Source organism: Dromiciops gliroides, chromosome 5 (assembly GCF_019393635.1).
Source record: "Dromiciops gliroides isolate mDroGli1 chromosome 5, mDroGli1.pri, whole genome shotgun sequence".
Lineage (NCBI taxonomy): Eukaryota > Metazoa > Chordata > Mammalia > Microbiotheria > Microbiotheriidae > Dromiciops > Dromiciops gliroides.
In genome coordinates, this window is record NC_057865.1 from 223,381,574 (window position 1) to 223,400,490 (window position 18,917).

Sequence of the window (18,917 nt, forward strand, 5' to 3'; positions counted from 1 at the left end):
TACTATTATATTTATTATATAGCCATGGTCTAATCATAAGTATTGAATATCTTTTAAATTTTAAATTATTTTTCTCCCTTTATTTCTACACAGTATTTTTCATTGGATTTATAGAAATAATTCATGTGTAATCTTTATACAATAACTGTCAATTATTGTACACATTTCATATTTATTTTAATGGAATTTCTTTATTTTCTCCAGAGTTCTGTTAATAGTATACAGAAATTTTTATCATTTTGGGAGTTTCATTTATATCCTCTAAACTTATTGAAACTAATACTCATCTCATATTTTTATTGATTCCCTGGGATTTTCTAGATATGCCATAATGTTATATATAAAACAGATAATTCCACCTTGTTTTTTATTATTTTATACCTTTAATTTTGTTCTATTGTCTTATTAATATAACTAGCATTTCTAGAACAATGTCATTTAATAGTGGGAACAGAGAATGCTTTCTTTACTATTTCTACTGGGGAAATATCTAGTATTTTAATATTATTAAATATATCAGCTCTTGCTTTAAAATATATGCTATTGATATTAAAATGATGTTTTCATATTTAAGCTTTTTGGGATTTTAACATAAATGGACACTTCTTTTTTCAAGCAATTTTCCTATATTTATGAAAAGAATTATGTAGTTTTGATATCTGATCAATTATGTTGATTGTTTTTCTAATGTTCCTGGAATGAATGAAAATGGATTACAGTAAATAATTATCTTTGTGTTGTTGTTTTATTATTCTTTTGTGGATATATTTTAAATATTTCATTAATATTCTTTAGTGAAATCTTTCTATAGTTTTCTTTCTCTGTCTTTTCTATCCCTCATTTGTGTAACAGAATCATATTTGTCTCATAAAAATGTTTCATAGAAAATAATTCACTTGTAATTCTAGTTGTTCCATTAAAAAATATGTGGCAGTTTATGGCTTATTTGATTTTTTTTTTCCTCTTTGGTTAAGATCTCTATTTCATCTTTGGGTATTTTACATTTTTTCCAGATATTTCTAATCTTCCTTTGAATTCTCAGCTTTATCAGCCTGCAATTTTACATAGTATTTTTTTTTTTTGCGGGGCAATGGGGGTTAAGTGACTTGCCCAGGGTCACACAGCTAGTTAAGTGTCAAGTGTCTGAGGCCGGATTTGAACTCAGGTACTCCTGAATCCAGGGCCAGTGCTTTATCCACTGCACCACCTAGCTGCCCCCTTACATAGTATTTTTAAAATAATTCTCTTTACATTTTCTTTATTATGAATTCTCTTCATTCACTTTTTTTTTTTTTTTGGTGAAGCAGTTGGGGTTAAGTGACTTGCCCGGGGTCACACAGCTAGTAAGTGTTAAGTGTCTGAGGCTGGATTTGAACTCAGGTACTCCTGACTCCAGGGCCGGTGCTCTATCCACTGCGCCACCTAGCTGCCCACAAACTTCTATTTAATTCCTGTCCCTAGTCAGCTCTGTTCAGCCCCAGCCATTCACAGATTAGAGGCTGATTCTGGTCTGTTCACAATCTTCATTCCTCTTGATCCCTCTGCACCCTTGTCACTTCTCTCTGGATTTTCATACTTCTCCCTCCTGGTTGTTCTTTTACCTGTCTCACTACTCCTCTGTATCCTTTGCTGGCTCATTATCTAGATCATACCTACTAACCAAGGGTGTCCCCCAAGTCTTTCTCCTGGGTCCCCTTCTCTTCTCCATTCATACTGTTCTTCTTGGGCAACTAAACAATTCCCATGGACTTAATTATCATCTCCAAGTAGGTGATTTTCAAATCTAGTTGTCCAGCCCTCATCTTTTACAAAATTACAAAGAACAAACCTGCCCAGAGAGGAAATATGAGAAGACATGCCCACTTTCCTTCTTTTGTTAAGGCTGGAGGTCCAAAGGTGTGGTACATTGTATATATTTTCAGATTCTTTTCAACATGTTGATTGGTTCTGCTAATTTTTTTCTTATTTCTTATTATTTTGTTTAAAAATATTATGGTTACATGAGATGGCTCTCTGGGAGAAGAAAGGTACCCCTTTTCGGATGACTCATGATCAATTTGACACATCCCTTGTATAGATCCCTGTCTCACTACTCTGACAGTCACTGCTCTAATTCAGACACAGGTAGCCTCCTGCCCAGCCTACTGCATTAGGCTTCTGACTGGTATCCCCAGTTCAAATGTCTCCCCACTTCATCCTCCACCCCTTTTTGCCTCCTACATCAGGCTTAGGCCTGCATCACCTCATTTCTGGACTATTGTAATGGTCGACTGGTTGATTTCTCCTCTGCCTCGTCTCTCCCCATTTCAGTCTATCCTCCATTCAGCTGCCCAAGAGACCTTCCTAAAACATGTCTGATCTTGTCACTCCTTTACTCAATATACTCTAGTTGCTCCCTGTTCTCTTCAGGGTCAAATAGAAAATCTTCTGTTTGGATTTTAAAATACTTCACAAATTAGTTGAATGTTAATTTTCTAGCTTTCTTACACTTACAACTCTATGCCTTTGCACTGACTCTCCTTTATATCTGGAATGCTTTCTCTCTTCCCCTTTGCTCTCTGATTTTCCTGGATTCCTTCATGATAGTTCAAATCCCACTTTCTACAGGAAGCCTTTCCAGGTCCCACTCACCACTAGTGTCTTCCCTCTCTAATCAACTCCCATTTTGCTGTTGTTCAGTCATTCAGTTGTGTCCAACTCTATATGACCATAGGGTTATTTTTTGGTAAGAATCCTGGAGTGGTTTGTCATTTCTTTCTCCAGTGGAGTAAAGCAAAAAGAGGTAAAGTGACTTGCCCAAGGTCACGCAGCTAGTAAGTATCTGAAACTGGATTTGAACTCAGATTTCTGGATTCTAGGCCTGGTGCTCTATCTACTGAGTCACCCAGATGCCTCCAACTCCCACTTATCCTACATACAAGTTGTCTCTTCCATTGGCCTGTGAGACCAATACAGGCCAAAACAGGCGCTGTCGTATCCTAACACTTTATGTAGTTCCTGGTGCTTTGAAAAGCAAGAAAGAGATCAAGATTGACAATGAGGTATCAAAAGATAAAAAAAAAAAAAAAAGATAGACGTCCTATGTCAGATGCTTTAAAATATTGACTGATAAGCTTGCATATATAACTGAAGAGATTTTTTAAATGGTTCCTTAAAAGTCTAACTCAAATGCCACCTCCTAAATTCTCCAGCCATAATCACCCTTCTTTTCTCAGAACCAAGAGACATTTGTGAGGTGCTGTGCTAGTCACTGGGCATATGAATACAATAAAGGGAACAATATCTAAGTGCAAGGAGCTTACATTCTAATGTAATGAGGCAGCTGGTGCTGTGGATAGATCACTGCACTGGCAGTTAGGAAGAGCAGAGTTCAAATCTAGTCTCAGACACTATGTGACTCTGGCCAAGTCACTTTACCTTCCTCTGCTTCAGTTTCCTTACATGTAAAATGGGGATAATGATAGCACCTACCTTACAGAGATGTGAGGATCAAATAAATAATATTTAAGTGCCTATTATGTAGCAGACACTGTAATAAGTGTTTTACAAATATTATCTCATTTGATTTTCACAACATCCCTGTGAGATAGATGCAGTTATCTGTCTGCCTGTCTGTCTGCCTGTCTCTGTATGCTTGCCTATCTATCTATCTATCTATCTATCTATCTATCTATCTATCTATCTATCTATCTATCTATCTATCTATCATATATCTATATGTAAGAAGGCATTTATTTGTGGGTATGTTTTTGTTTTGTCCATGTTGGTTATGTTTGTATATGAGTCTGTTTTGATAAGGATCACAGGGAGGCAAGAATAGAAAACATTAGCATCTTTTTCTCCAACCCTTCTCCAAGGGAAACTGATTCCTATCAGGAGGGGAAGCAAGAGATTGGGACCAGAGGTTGACCACCCTGTTCTCAGAGAAAAAGGGGTAGTAGGCTAGAATGAAATCTATCTGATCTCTTAGATATTATTAATAAAAGGGAAATAATTATATTCAATCTGTATTCAATCAAGAGATTGCTATCCCTTAGAAGGAAATGTGATATATCTAAGGCTTTTCCTATCAGCTGCCAATTCAAAATGAATACACATAGGAAATAGCAAACAAATCCATTTATCTAAAACACAAAGCAAACAGAAATTAGTGGAGGTATATGTGACTATATACTAGACAATAAACAGAGTGAATGAGCTATCACTTTGGGAACAAAATAACTTAGCTCAACCGAGAGAGAGAGAGCCCTAGATTTCAAGTGGAAAATCCCTGGAGTCTTGATTATAGTAAGCTGGGAAGAAATATATGATAGAAATTGCTAGCTATTCTAATACATGTAGGTTTCGTCCAAGAGTCTTTCTTTCTCTGCAGAGAGAATGGAATGGTATATCTTCTCTCTCAAAACTGTAACCACAAAGAGACTGTATTTCCCTTTTCTCTAGCTCTTACCAATTCTGCCCACCCCTCACACAGGCACAAGGTATTGAGTAATTGGTCTTTATTAATAAGAAGAGAATCCCATGCAATTGGCCCTTTGAGTCAAAGGTTGTATATGATGTTTATACACATATAAATACATATACACATACATAGATAAACATATGTATATATACACATGTAAATATACATACATAGACAGAACACACATATGTAGCTATACAGAGAATACAAATATGTAGTTAAATAGCATTTTTGCACATTTCTAATGTTCTCATCAAGTGTATGATTTCAAATAACAATGAAATTTAGTTACTTTAATATTTTAAGAATATGTGATATGTGGGGCAGCTAGGTGGCACAGTGGATAGAGCACTGGCCCTGGAGTCAGGAGTACCTGAGTTCAAATCCAGCCTCAGACACTTAACACTTACTAGCTGTGTGACCCTGGGCAAGTCACTTAACTGAAATTGCCTCACTAAAAAAAAAAAAGAATATGTGATATAATGAGCTTGAGCACTTCTTCTGCTAACAGAGATCCAAACCTCTATACAAATGGTCTTTCAGAAATACAAAGATTCCCTATAGCCAATCCAGTGATAATTGTTTTATGCTAGCTATGCTGGTCCTTTAACAAGAGATATACAATTTTTTAAAGTATCTGATAAGAAATAAGCATCAGCAAACCCTACACTAACCCATATGAGAAGAGAGGGAGGGAAAACTTGGTAAAGAAACACATTCAAGCCTCAAGCTTCCAAAGCATTTTTTATAGATGGAAAAGTATTTAAATTATGAGATACCTTGATAGTGTCCTTTTTTAAAAGTCATAACATGTTTTTCATCAATACTGATGATTGCTGTTTGAGTTTGAGAACTTCATCTAGAAGAGAGAAGTATTAAAATAATGCTATAATGCATTATTAAAGAATCATCAGTCAGCAAATTATTTAATAGGCTGTTCTTATGACATGTATACTGATTGAGGAGAACCATCATGAGTCTGGAATAAACACTGGATTAAATCCTTTAAAAAAAAGAAATAAACATCATTAATATTTCTTATGATGCCCAGATCAAGGTAGAGTATGGCCCTCAAGTGAAACAATGTGTATAAAATGATATATAGATATTATATATTTTATCATCATGATTAAAGTTGTTGCCATTGTTGTTACTCTGAGTCAGTCCCACTACATGTGGAGTATCTTTTCCCCTTATTAATATTCCTGCTAGATGACCCTGGGGAAATCACTTAATTTTTCAGTACTGTAGGCAACTCTAAAGATTTGTATTGGTAGATGGATTTTCCTCACCTGGAAATTCACTATATTGATAAAATCATACGCTTAGTACCTAATCCTAAACTACATTTAAAGAAGGTATTTACAAGGACTGAGTCATTCCAAAGTTGTAGAAGATGAAGAAAGAAAGAAAGAAAGAAAGGAAGGAAGGAAGGAAGGAAGGAAGGAAGGAAGGAAGGAAGGAAGGAAGGGAAGAGGGAGAGAAAGAGAGGGAGGGAGGAAGGAAGGAAGGAAGAAGGAAAGAAGGAAAGAAAATTTGCTTAAAGGAGAATGCCATCTGAAATGAATAGACATTCATAAAAAATTTATTATAAGATAGAATATGACAAATGGTGACCATCATATCTCATTTCTCAAAAAAATTTAGGTCACCTTTACCTTTACCTTAAGAAAAAGTATTATTTCAGTTTTTTGTCTTCATAACCCTAGTAACTGGCACATGGCATAGTAGTAGCATATACCCTTTCCCCTCATTTGTTGCATCTTGCTCTCCTGTCTCTGTGGATTTCATCCCTCATGTTCAACATTTGAAAAAGTTGGATAGACTAGGGATTCATTAGCATCTTCTGATCATAAATCCCTAAGGTCCTTTGCTTATCAATTAACTTTTCAGAGTCTTACAAAAGCAATAAATAAAACATGTCTAGATTTTATTGGTTTAAAATCTGGAGAGGGATTCTTTTGCCTCCCTAGGATAGGTACCATGGTATCTGGTATACTTATGATAGTTATGGTAGCATCTTCTCCCATTAGATAAATATTTCCTTTCTCCTAAATTTTTAAGATTTAGAAAAAATATGCCTTAGCATTTTCTTCTCCAAGGATCTCAGTTCTGAGACTCAATTTCAATGTATAAAAAGAAAATGGGCTAAGAAATATTCCCTCTGACTAGTATGGAGCAGGTGCAACTGGAAGAGTAATACTACTTTGATGATGATTTCTACAAATATAAATATTCATTTGTGACGGTGCACTTTTAGGGGAAATAGAGGTATGTAGTTTTTATGTGTCCCCAAGGATAAACTGAATGTACCTCAGCATTACATTAACCTATCAAGACTAGCAAAGATTAAGCTCGTAATACACTATCACAAGCACTGTCAGAAAAGTGAGTATGATCCTTATACATCATCTCCATTGTTTAATTTTTCTCTATGTTATGTAGCAACATAATGTAATATAGATGTATTACACATGTAACAGTAATTTATACTATGTTATGTTATTATTATGATAGAATAAAAAAGAAAAGGAAGAGAGAAGAACCCAGAAGTGTCCTTCTTAAATATTCTTAGAGAAAGAACACTTCTCTCAAGTTTTGGTTTTCTAACTCACTTCTATTTGATACTCATTGGTCCTCTTTGAGAATGGATAAACAACAACAAATTGATAACCTCAGACTGACTCTCTCTCTCTCTCTCTCTCTCTCTCTCTCTCTCTCTCTCTCTCTCTCTCTCTCTCTCTCTCCTCCTGTCCTCTCCTGTCCTCTCCCCTCTCCCCTCTCCCCTAGGCTCTTGTGTTGCTTGGACAGCTTCAGACAAATCTGGAGGAATCACCAACCCTAGAGCATGTTTTCTGCTACTTCTTTCTTTCCTACTTCCTACTTTCCTACTTCTCTTTATTCTTCACCATGTTCTAGTGTCCCTTTCCTCTTTTTCCTTCCTTCTACCTTCTTTTTCCCTCTTATAACCTTCCTCAGTACAAAGTTCCTAAACTGAAGAATCCTGAGAATAATACATTTTGACAGAATGGTCAGATTGAGTTTAGTAGGGGTCTACATGAATTTTTTTTTCTAAAATCTAGTCACCTTAGACAGAGGAAGCAAAAATCATAGATTACCTGAATGAATTTTAATGAGGAAGAAGATAGTACAAGCCAAATGAGTGGAGGATAGATGTAGTATTGGGATGCCAGACCCTGGTAGTCAAATTAGTGTGGGCCTGGGCCTAGGATCCTTATTGATGCTACAAATGTCCACTGGTGTGTATTGAAGAATAAGATTAATTTATTAATTTTTACTCAATATGTCCCTGCCTAATATGCTTTTTAGACTTTTGCTGATCAAAAATTGCTTCCATTAAAGTCCTGCTCTTAAGGTCTTATCAGGTAATGGATGATATTTCAGGAAATTCAGGCTTGGGTGGTTCCTAGGAAGTACAAAAAGCTTGAAGCATTGGTCTGGTGAAAAACTCTGTGTCTGTAGCCTTGAAACCAGCATAGAGAAGTGCAAGGACAATCCTTACTAGAGAGCTGGCCACCAGCTAATCAATTGATTGATTTGCTGATTAATTTAGTTATATAATTAAAAATATTTTGGCAACAGAAACTTATGAAATTGTCTAACTTCCTGTTATCCATGATGGTAGAGAGAATAGTCCCATCAATTAAATCATGAATCTTTCCTCATAGCATAAAGAGAGGACATGCAAATGTAGATTAACCTGGGTATCCATATTTCGGCAGATTTGTGACAAAGTTCTATCCATTAGAGGTTCATATGTGAATTGGTATATTTTAAGAGAATACAAATCTATTTAAATATTGTTATAGACCCCTTAATTAAGAAGGCAAACTATTAATGGAATATATGATTTAAAAGGGAAATACACATATACTTCATATAGCATATATGGATGTATATGATTGTTTTCATTGCTCTATAAAATGTGAATGACTATGCTCTTTTATGGTCTTAAGTTTAGATTTCTCTTATTTTCATATCTAGGCATAGTGGAAATTTGAAGTCAATGATGGGAAATCATACAACAGTGACAGTGTTTATTCTCCTAGGATTGACAGATGATCCAAAATGGAAGATTGTACTTTTTCTCTTTCTATTCATCACCTACATATTAAGTGTTGCTGGCAACCTGACTATCATCCTCCTCACCTTGCTGGATTCCCATCTCAAGACTCCCATGTACTTCTTCCTTCGGAATTTTTCCCTCCTAGAAATTTCCTACACATCTGTCTGCATTCCTAAATTCCTGGTTAGTATTGCAAGTGGGGACAAAACCATTACCTATAACTGTTGTCTTACCCAGTTGTTCTTTGCTTTCCTTCTTGGGGCATCTGAATTTTACCTTCTGGCTGCCATGTCCTATGATCGCTATGTTGCCATTTGCAAGCCCCTGCATTACACAACCATCATGAGCAGTAGGGTCTGCACACAGCTTGTTCTTAGCTCTTGGCTGTCTGGATTCCTGATCATCTTCCCGGGCCTCATTGTAGGTCTCCAACTGGATTTCTGTGCCTCCAATGCCATTGACCACTTCTACTGTGACACTGGTCCCATGTTGCAGCTCTCCTGTACAGACACACAGTTCCTTGAACTCCTCAGTTTCATTTTAGCTTTAGTGACACTTTTGGTTACTCTGGCATTAGTGATTCTATCTTACACCTTCATTGCTGTGACCATTCTGAGAATTCCATCTGCTAGTCAGAGAAAAAAGGCTTTTTCTACTTGTTCCTCTCACATGATTGTCCTCTCCCTCTCTTATGGCAGCTGCATTTTCATGTACATTAAACCCTCAGCTAAGGAGAGAATATCTTTAACCAAGGGGATATCCTTACTCAATACTTCAGTTGCCCCTTTATTAAATCCTTTTATTTACACTCTAAGGAACCAGCAAGTAAAACAAGCCTTCAAAGATACAATCCAGAAAATAGTACCTTTTTCAAAGAAATGAGAATGCTGTTGACTTCTGATGACTCTATGTTGTCAGATTAAACTACCAGAAATAACCTAGAAATTATTTCTATGGAGTATCATGGTCTAGATAGATAACAAGGTCTTTGAAACATAGGTTCTATCTTTATGACTGCTTTTGATTCCAGATAGGCTTTTAGAAGAGAAAGATAACATGGAGTAATTAGTTAGTAAAGAAGACAGCATCAGAAAATAAGATCTATAATTCTGGATTAAGGTTTCAAATACATAAATGAGTTATTTGAATTAGATTTCAAATATGTAATGAAAATTAATGTGCAAAATGCCTAGACAATTGCACTATGATCAATAAAACCTTAAACAAAAAAAAAACTTAAAGGGAAAATAATATCCACAAAAGTATATAAAGCTTCAAAACACTGTCCATGAGGGGCAGCTAGGTGGTGCAGTGGATAAAGCACCGGCCCTGGATTCAGGAGTACCTGAGTTCAAATCTGGCCTCAGACATTTGACATTTACTAGCTGTGTGACCTTGGGCAAGTCACTTAACCCCCATTGCCCCACAAAAACAAAAAAACAAAAAAACCCCAAAACACTGTCCATGATATGAAAGGAATAATAGCAGTGGGGATATTCAGGAATATGCAAGAGGAATGTCCTGAAAGTAGAGAATATCCAGAGAAGGAAAATAAGAACATTTATGGCCTCAGATTTATGTACACAAATATATCAAGTATAGAGAGCAAAATGAAATATCTAATGAGCCAAAACATATGAAATGTGACCATATTTAGAAATGAAACTTGGTGAGATGTAACTCATAACTACAGTATAACAAGGGAAATATATACCTTTCTTTTTCAAAAAGCATGGATTAAATTAAAAGTCTGCAATAAAAAGCAGTGTATAATAATTCAAAGATAGTTGATTGAGAGTTCCCTTGATTAATTTTTGAAAGAGTAAGTCTTTAATTAGGGCATTTCATAATCTTCATCCCACAGAGAGTGGAGGTGTGCTTACTGGCAATTTTGTTAAGACAAAAGACAACTCCTGACTGGTGTTCAATTACTGTGGCTACTCTTAAGATGCTTTTGTTGAATGAACTCTTAGAGTGATTAACTTGGGTCAAAGGTGCCACCTCTCTGGCTAGCCAGGAGAAGAGAGCTAATAGACAGATTTGAGGGTCTTTTTGTATTTCTATTTGTGCTTTTGTTCTCCAGCATAGTGTTAAAGGGATGGAAAAAGGATTTATCCATCCCCCCCCCAAAAAAAAATGAAACAAACTATTAATGGCTATTTTGGTACAGGACATAGGAATTGCATTTGTTTATCTATTGTTTTCTCACATGTTCAGCCTAAAAGGAGAGCTACAGGGGATGGAATTTCATAGTCCAAGATACTGTAATAGTAAGAGCAGTGGAAGAGTATTCTGGAGAAGTCCATAGTTGCTACATATGCTCACCCACATGAACACGGACGAGAATTTGTAGACAATGTGCCAGAACCTCTTTTTATTTTTTTAGAGTAGGTGAGGGGGGCAGGTAGGTGGCACAGTAGATAGAGTACCAATCCTGGATTCAGGAGGGCCTGAGTTCAAATCCAGCCTCAGACACTTGACCCTTACTAGCTGTGTGGCCCTGGGCAAGTCACTTAACCTCAAATACATAAATGAGTTATTTGAATTAGATTTCAAATATGTAATGAAGCCTCACTAAAAAAACAAAACAAAACAAAAAAACATCCCATAGAGTAGTTGAGGATTGGAAGGATTTCAAGGATTTCTCAGGCAATATCATCCTACAACTAAATCTTATGAAGAAATAGAGGAGATTTCTTACATTATACCAGTATTTAGAATTGCCTCAATAGCAATCACAAGAATAAGCATTTGGAGATATGACATTCTAGAACAAAATGGGAGTTCCTAAGAAGCATGCTTCTTGTGAAAAGAAGAGGATCATCCTTGTGACTATGCAGATGATGGATAAGTAAAAGACCTTATCTACTCGGTATCCTGCTCTCCATAGCTATTCTTCCAAACCTTTTCATCCTTTCTCAATTTTCCCATGGGTTCCCCTCTTGCCACCGTCTCAGATAAGAACCTTACCTCATCATATATTTTTAAAAACTGAAGCCATTCACCAAGAGTTCCCTATTCTCCCCCTTTTCTCATCCCATGCATCTCAGATACCTTCTGCCTCTCTCCTCTTTCATTTCTGTCTCACATGAAGAGTTGGCCAGACTCCTTGCCAAGGAGTCTACTTGGACAAGCAATCCCTTTCCATCCTATCTTCTCCAACAAATTGCCCAACATGTATCCTTCTTCACGTCTCCTCTTCTACAGTCAAAAATCACCCACTTCCTTTAACTAATTATCATATTGTATAATATCAAGGGACCTTCACCATTCTGATCCATCTCCCTTGGACCATATCAAATTTCTTCCTAAAATATAGCACATAGAACTACACACAGTACTAATGGTCTGATCAGGGAAGAGTGCAGAGGACTATAGTATTTTTATTCCTAGAAGTTGTGATCCTCTGTGGCCAAAACCTCTTTGAGGATAGCATCTGTACCACTATTATCTTTGTATGTTTAGGGCACAAGATCATGTCTTAACATACAACAGACACTGAAATAAACATTTATATAATTAAATTGAATTCTTATACTGTACCTCATTGTCTCTATATTCTAAAACAAATTAAAATAACTATTGTCATTCTATCTCTTACTTCAGCTTAAACAACTTAATCTTTTGCCACTTTTCCATTGAAGGATATTAAATGTAAAAGTTTATTGGGTTCAAAGTAGGGGATAGATTAAGGGATATTATCTTAATTAGAAACAATAATGGAAGGGAATGACACAGATAATCAAAAACAAAAAAAAACACAGAAATTATTTGTATTTGGTTTTAACACTTCATTTTGCATTTTAATTTGAATATTAATATGAATATTCATGAGTAAAATCATGCTTTTTAAAGAAGTGTCAAGTAGTAAACAGAAAAAAGAGATTGAAACTGCCTCATTCGACAGACATGATTTCCTTGCCAAAAGATTAGGACAGCCTCATTTAGAAAACCTAGTAGAAGATAATGTTGGATAGTCATGAGAAGTACTGTCTCCACATATAATAAGAAATATCTGGGAAGAAATTGAGATTGCAAAGAGATGGACCTGAGATCCAGTTATGCCAGATCACCCTGAGAGAAAATAAAAGTTAAAGTGAAAAAACAGTAATCACATACAGAATGGAGAAAAAATGGCATGTATGAACAAGAACAATGGCTAACATTTATATAGCACCTACTATGTGTCAGGTATTATATTATGTACTTTACACACATTTACCATTTAATTTAATTTACCATTTAATCTTCACAACAACCTTGGAGGGTAAGTGCTATTATTCCCATTTTACAATTGAGGAAGCTGAGGCAAAATGATGTTGTGGTTTATCCAGCATCACACAGCTAGTTAGTGTCTGAGTCAGTTTTGAACTCAAATCTTCTCTATCATAATAGTCTATCCTTAATAAGAGGAACTTCTTGGGGCAGCTAGGTGGTATAGTGGATAAAGCACTGGCCCTGGATTCAGGAAGACCTGAGTTCAAATCCAGCCTCAGACACTTGACACTTACTAGCTGTGTGACCCTGGGCAAGTCACTTAACCCTCATTGCCCCACCAAAAAAATAAAAATAAGAGGAACTTCCACATTTATACTCCACAACTTCATGCTCAGTATACTATGAGAGGAAATGTCAATGGAACTTCAGATAATTAAATTAGGAAAAGCAACTATACTTGACCAAATACATAAGAAAAAAATTTTGTGCTAGAGATTGCACAATGTCAACAATATTCAGGAGCCATTTTTTTCTTTTCTTTTTTTTTAATTAATAAAGTATTTTATTTTTTCCCATTACATGTAAAGATAGTTCTCAACTTTTGTTTATACAGGCTTTCCAATTTCAGATTATTCTCCCTCCCTCCCCTCCCTTCTCCCTCCCCTAGACAGCAGGTAATCTGATATAGTTTATATATATATATATATATATATATATATATATATATATATATATATATATATACACATATACATATACATATATATGTACATATACATATACATATATATACATAATAACATTAATCCTATTTCTGCATTAGTCATGTTATAAGAGAAGAATCAGAGCAATGATGAAAAACCTCAAAATAGAAAAAACTACAGCACCAAAACCAAAAGAAATAGTATGGTTCATTCAGCATCTACTCCACAGTTCTTTTTTTTCCCCTGGATTTGGATATCCTCTTCTATCATGAGTTCCCTGGAACTCTTCTGTACCATTGCATTGGTGAGAAGAATGTAGTCCATCACAGTAGATCAACACTCAATGTTGATGATACTGTGTATGATGTTCTTCTGGTTCTGCAGGAGCCATTTTTAAAAAGATATCTAAAAGAGGGAGGAAGATACCCTAAAAAAGAACCAAAAAGTTCATGTATAGTGGCTTTGCCAAAAATGATGGCCAATATTTTACTAATAGCAACTCCTAATACCTATTCTTACTTTCCTAAGATAGGAAGATTTTTATGAGAATGATCTAGACAAGCATTATAGGTTATCCTTGACAAAAACAGATAGGCTTTCACAGAAAGGTAAGGTGTTGTGGTAAGAATTTTGGATCAAGAGTGACCAGGTTGAAATCTTAAGTTTATTATTTATTCCTTCATTGGCTTTTGGTAAGATTATTTCCTTTTAAAGAATCATTTGGGAATGAATGAAAAGGAGGAAGTTTAGAAAATGCACCTGAGACAGAGTATAGACCATAAGTTTGCAGTGTGAGTTTCTAGGGCCTTGGGCTCAAGAGAAAATGAGATGATGTTGAAACACCGGAAAGATGCTCCAATGATCATCATGAACAGAGACTATTCACCCTCTAATTGTCAAGGAAGCAGTGTTTATTTCTATAAAAATCAGTGTGAAAGAATCATAATCTCTCACTGTTCCCTAAGTGACTTTGGAAGCAACTTTGTTAAATTAATATCTAGCATCCTTCCTCTAAAAACTTCCCCTGAACAAGCCTGATTCCATGGTGAAAAAAAATGTTAAGATTTCAGTCCTAAAAGAAATAGCTGCCACTGATAGAGAAACAGATTTCCTTTTTTCAATCCTTTCTTTCATATGAAATTGGAGTGTACCATTTAATCTTAGGGATCATAGATTCACAGTTTGAAAGGACTTTCCATCTAGACCAACACCATCATTTTACAGATGAATAATCTGAATCACAGAAGGCTCAAGTGACTTTTTTAAACTCACACCTATAGTAATAGAGACGGGATTGCATTTCATATCCTTTGATTCAAATCCCAGCAAGCATTCTTTCCAATGAACCATGCTGGAAGCAAGTATCTTCATGAGGTGGTGACAAATATTTTGAAGATATTAGGAAATAAGTTATAATAATCTTTATATTTTAATCTCAACAGTTTGTACATTGTTGTTTGATATTTTCTCTCCTATTAGACTGTTAGTTCCTTGAGATCAGAAACTTTTATTTTATTCTGTTTTGTTTTTTCCTTCTTTTGTCTAAATTTGCTTTTTTGCTGCTAGTCTTATCCTCAGGAGACATAGAGTTCAAGCCTTATTTTCATTCCACATTACAGTCCTGCAAATATTATCATGTAACTTCTATATTTTCTTTTCTCCAGGTCACATATCCCTAGTTTTTTCAGTGTAACCTTCTAAGGAATTATTTACAGTCATGACTAGATTCAGTTGCTCAATATCCTTCCTGTGATATGGCAGTAAGAACTAAACTAAGAACTCCAGATTTGGTCTAACCAAGATTGAATATAGCAGGATTATCGTTCTGTCTCTCATTCTGGGCACCACACCTCTATTACACCTAAAAGACTGAATTATTTGGGGCTGTCACCCTGAAACCAGAGTCTAATAATACTTTGTAGTATGCAGAAATTAGTCAATGAACAAATACAATGGGCATAAGGCAGTGAAGGGATTTCCCTAAGTGGATGATCTGGGGTATATACCCTGGCTCTTAAGTGAGTGGACAGTTTATATCATTTTAAAAATCTATAAATACATAAAATAATTATATGTTGACTGAAAAGCAAAAAGAATGTCCCAAAAAGTCTCAGAATTATAAAAATAGCTTATTATTGATACAGTAATTATTGAGTAAGTTGCCAAAGACTGAGATACCATTATTATTTATCTCAAAGCTATTGTCTCACTTCCATACCCCTACCTCATTCATGCATTATAAATATATTTTAAAAGACCTATGTTAAATAAAAATATTAGAATATGTGATGCCCCCCTGGAAAACATTTTTCTATTCAAATCATGTCACCAATGCAATAAAGTCAAGAACAATTTAAATCATATGGGGTATTTTTTTGGAAGTCAGAATCTGTTATCTTCCCCAAATAAACTCAATATGACTTCTAATGAAATGTCTTTCTTTCTCTAATGATATCAAAATGCCATTTGGCCTTGATGAATATAAAATTCTTAACATATTCCCAGAAAAGAGAGAGATAGAAGACTTCCAGTTTAAATGTGGAGTTGGGATTGAACAAGTAGAAAGAGATGACATTTATAAATACCTTGGTCTCAAGTCATGAAGGAGAAGCTATAACTGAATATTATCAGACCTTTAATTGGCATCCTGAAATCAAATTTTAATGGTAAGGACACATTTAAAACAATTAACATTCATATAAGAGCAGTCTGCATGCATTTTATTTAAATTTAAATGAATGTTTTATCCACCTGTGCAATAAAATTTTAAAAAGAACATAAAAGAAAAATAGCAGAATGGTGACTGATGCAAGGACGATTTCAATCTGATTCTCATTGAATGAAATTAGATGAATAGGATAATACTACTACTAATAAAAATAGTAAGTGAAAGGACTGTGGTGGCAGTCTGGGGCCAGTCTAGTCTGTGTGACTCTTGGGAACTCATTCTTTCAGTGTCCCAGACAACTGTTTAAGACAATTAGTTGCCAAGTAGTTGCCAGTATATTTGGATAGAAAATTTTATAGGGAAGCTCTCCACAATGATGAAATCACAGCACCAACCAAAAATATGCAAGGCATGATGCTGCAAATACAAGAAATTTCATGTTCTCAGAAACTTAATTTAGTTATAAAAATAAGCTGCTGTGTTAGTTGCTGAAGATGCACAAACTGAAAAAAAAATAGCATAGTTAAAAAGCTTACAGTGTCCAGGAGGACAAGATGCCCACAAGATGGAATATATATGTGGAAATAATTTCCTCATCCTGAAATTTCCCAAAAAGACTTTTTTGGGAGTCTTTTGCCTTTGTCCCAATCATGCTCTATTTTGCATTATGGTTAATTTTGTACATGTGAAATCTCCCTCCTGAGGTACAGAACATACTAGAATCTCATCCAAAGTTTACTTGCCCCATAGTATTCAGAATATAATCTCCCACAATTTTATATCACAAACTACTTGGACAGTGTATGTAATTACCACAATAAGGAAAAATAAAATTCATGCCAAAGCATATGACTCTTACCAGCGTGTGTTTTATTGTATCTCTGTGGACTCCATTCCCTCAGTTCCAAATTTGAAATTTGCATGAAAGCCAATTAGGTTGGGGATTCATTATCTACTTCTGAATACAGATCCCTAGGGTCACTTGTTTGTTCACCAAATTAACAGTATTTTATAAAAGCACCAGGTAAGACACGTCTAATTCTTATGGGTACAAGATTTTTAAAGAAAAATCAAATTTTCCTGTCTAGGACACACTATTGTTTATTAGAATCCTAAGATAGTTATGGTGCTATGGCATCTCCCAATAGATAAATAGTGCCTCCCTTCTACACTTCTAACATCTGGGAAATTATGAACCACTGTTATAATAAGGGAAATTTCCCAAGATCTCAGATCTGGGATTATGTTCAATGGACAAAACACCATTGACACATTTAGAGCAAATGAATAATTTCCTATTTTTATGATGCCTAAGGATATGGACATGCATTTCTGAGAGTGGACTTAAGCAAAAGACAGAGGTAGGTTGGTTGTATAAGTGACTTGAGTTTCCTCAAGTTCAGGATTGACCCATTGCACTTCATGAGTAAAATTCAAGTTCTGAACTAGACCATAAAAAGAACTGTCAGAAAAGTGAGTGTGAATGGAGGAAATGAGAAAGTATTGACATAGGAACCTCTTGTAATTGTTATCATACTTGCAAAAGCCTGAGCCAACAAATGTCTATGAGGTGTATGTGGAAGGACTAATAAGTGAAAGCATCTCCTTACTATGTATGCATAATTTAGACAAAAAGGGTGAATTCCTTATTTTGGTAGATCTTCAATGGGTGGAAATGCATTGGAGATACATGTAGAACAGAAAGGATTAAAAAATACAATTGTTTTCTTTTTTGAAAAAGTCTTTCTCATAGAGAGAAGGCAGTGAATAGAGAAGTGAGGTATGTGTGTGTGGCAGACAAGTACAGGATTTTGGCTGAGAAATTGAGAATATAGTTTGAGAAGGTAGGAGAATCTAGAGGAGGTTTTTTTAAAGGATGGGGGAGACTTGAGCATATTTATAGGCAACAGAAAAGAATCCAGTAGATAGAGAGAGATCAGAGTTTAGACAGAGAGGATGATAAGTGAAAGCAATCTATGGGAGAAAATTAGAGGGAAAGGGTTGAAGGACACATGTAAAGATAATAAAATAAGAATAAAGCCAATAGCTTACATTTCTATCCTGCTTTAACATTTGATGTACTAGCTTCTATTAATATTTTCCTCATGGCATGGAGGTGAACCTGATTTCTTCCAGTTTATAGCAGAAGAATTCAGTCTCTGGTGCTCCCTAGCAAACTAGAAAGATATTCATTTCTACTGTCCGAAAAAACAGAAGCTAAATGCAAGAAGTTTGGCAACCACATGATAATTTTACTTTTTGGCTACAGTAACTCATGAAACTTTTCATCAAGGTGTAAAAGAGAAATGATCTAAATCAATAGATGGAATATTGACACCAATGATATAATGGATTTTGAAATATATCAAGACAAAAATACTTTTCCCATAGTTACATTTATTCCTCTCATAAAAAATACAAAATTCAACCTTGTTTTTCCACCAACAAATTATTCACTTGGTGAATTTTCACACACTGATTTGCCAAGTTAATTTTTAACCATTCAGCTGACTTGTGAGAGACCCTCTTGTCACTGTGTGTTGTATCTTCTCAGTGAATGAAAACTTATTTTAATGTTGGCCTCAATATTATAATTGAAAAAAGCAAATCTACTGAAGAAATACTAGTTGAAAAGATAAATATGATTGTTTTGCAATACTGCATATACTCCCCTCATTAGTATTGATGACCAATAACAACCATACTCTTATATCTTGGGTACCTTCAGTTTGGATTTTTCTTATTTTCACATCTAGGCCTGGTAATAATCTGAAGTCA

The 18,917-nt window shown here is 35.2% G+C and overlaps 1 protein-coding gene across 1 annotated transcript; it reads left to right on the forward strand.

Annotated features, from left to right (window-relative positions):
* Nucleotides 1–8,489: 8,489 nt before the first annotated feature.
* Nucleotides 8,490–9,431, forward strand: LOC122729147 (olfactory receptor 6C74-like). Its single transcript, XM_043967851.1, has one exon. It carries the CDS (start codon nucleotides 8,490–8,492, stop codon nucleotides 9,429–9,431), a length of 942 nt encoding a protein of 313 aa, XP_043823786.1.
* Nucleotides 9,432–18,917: the final 9,486 nt, after the last annotated feature.

Coding starts and splice junctions, on each gene's coding strand:
- LOC122729147 (XM_043967851.1), top strand. CDS start 8,490: ATGATGGGAAATCATACAACAGTGACAGTGTTTATTCTCCTAGGATTG.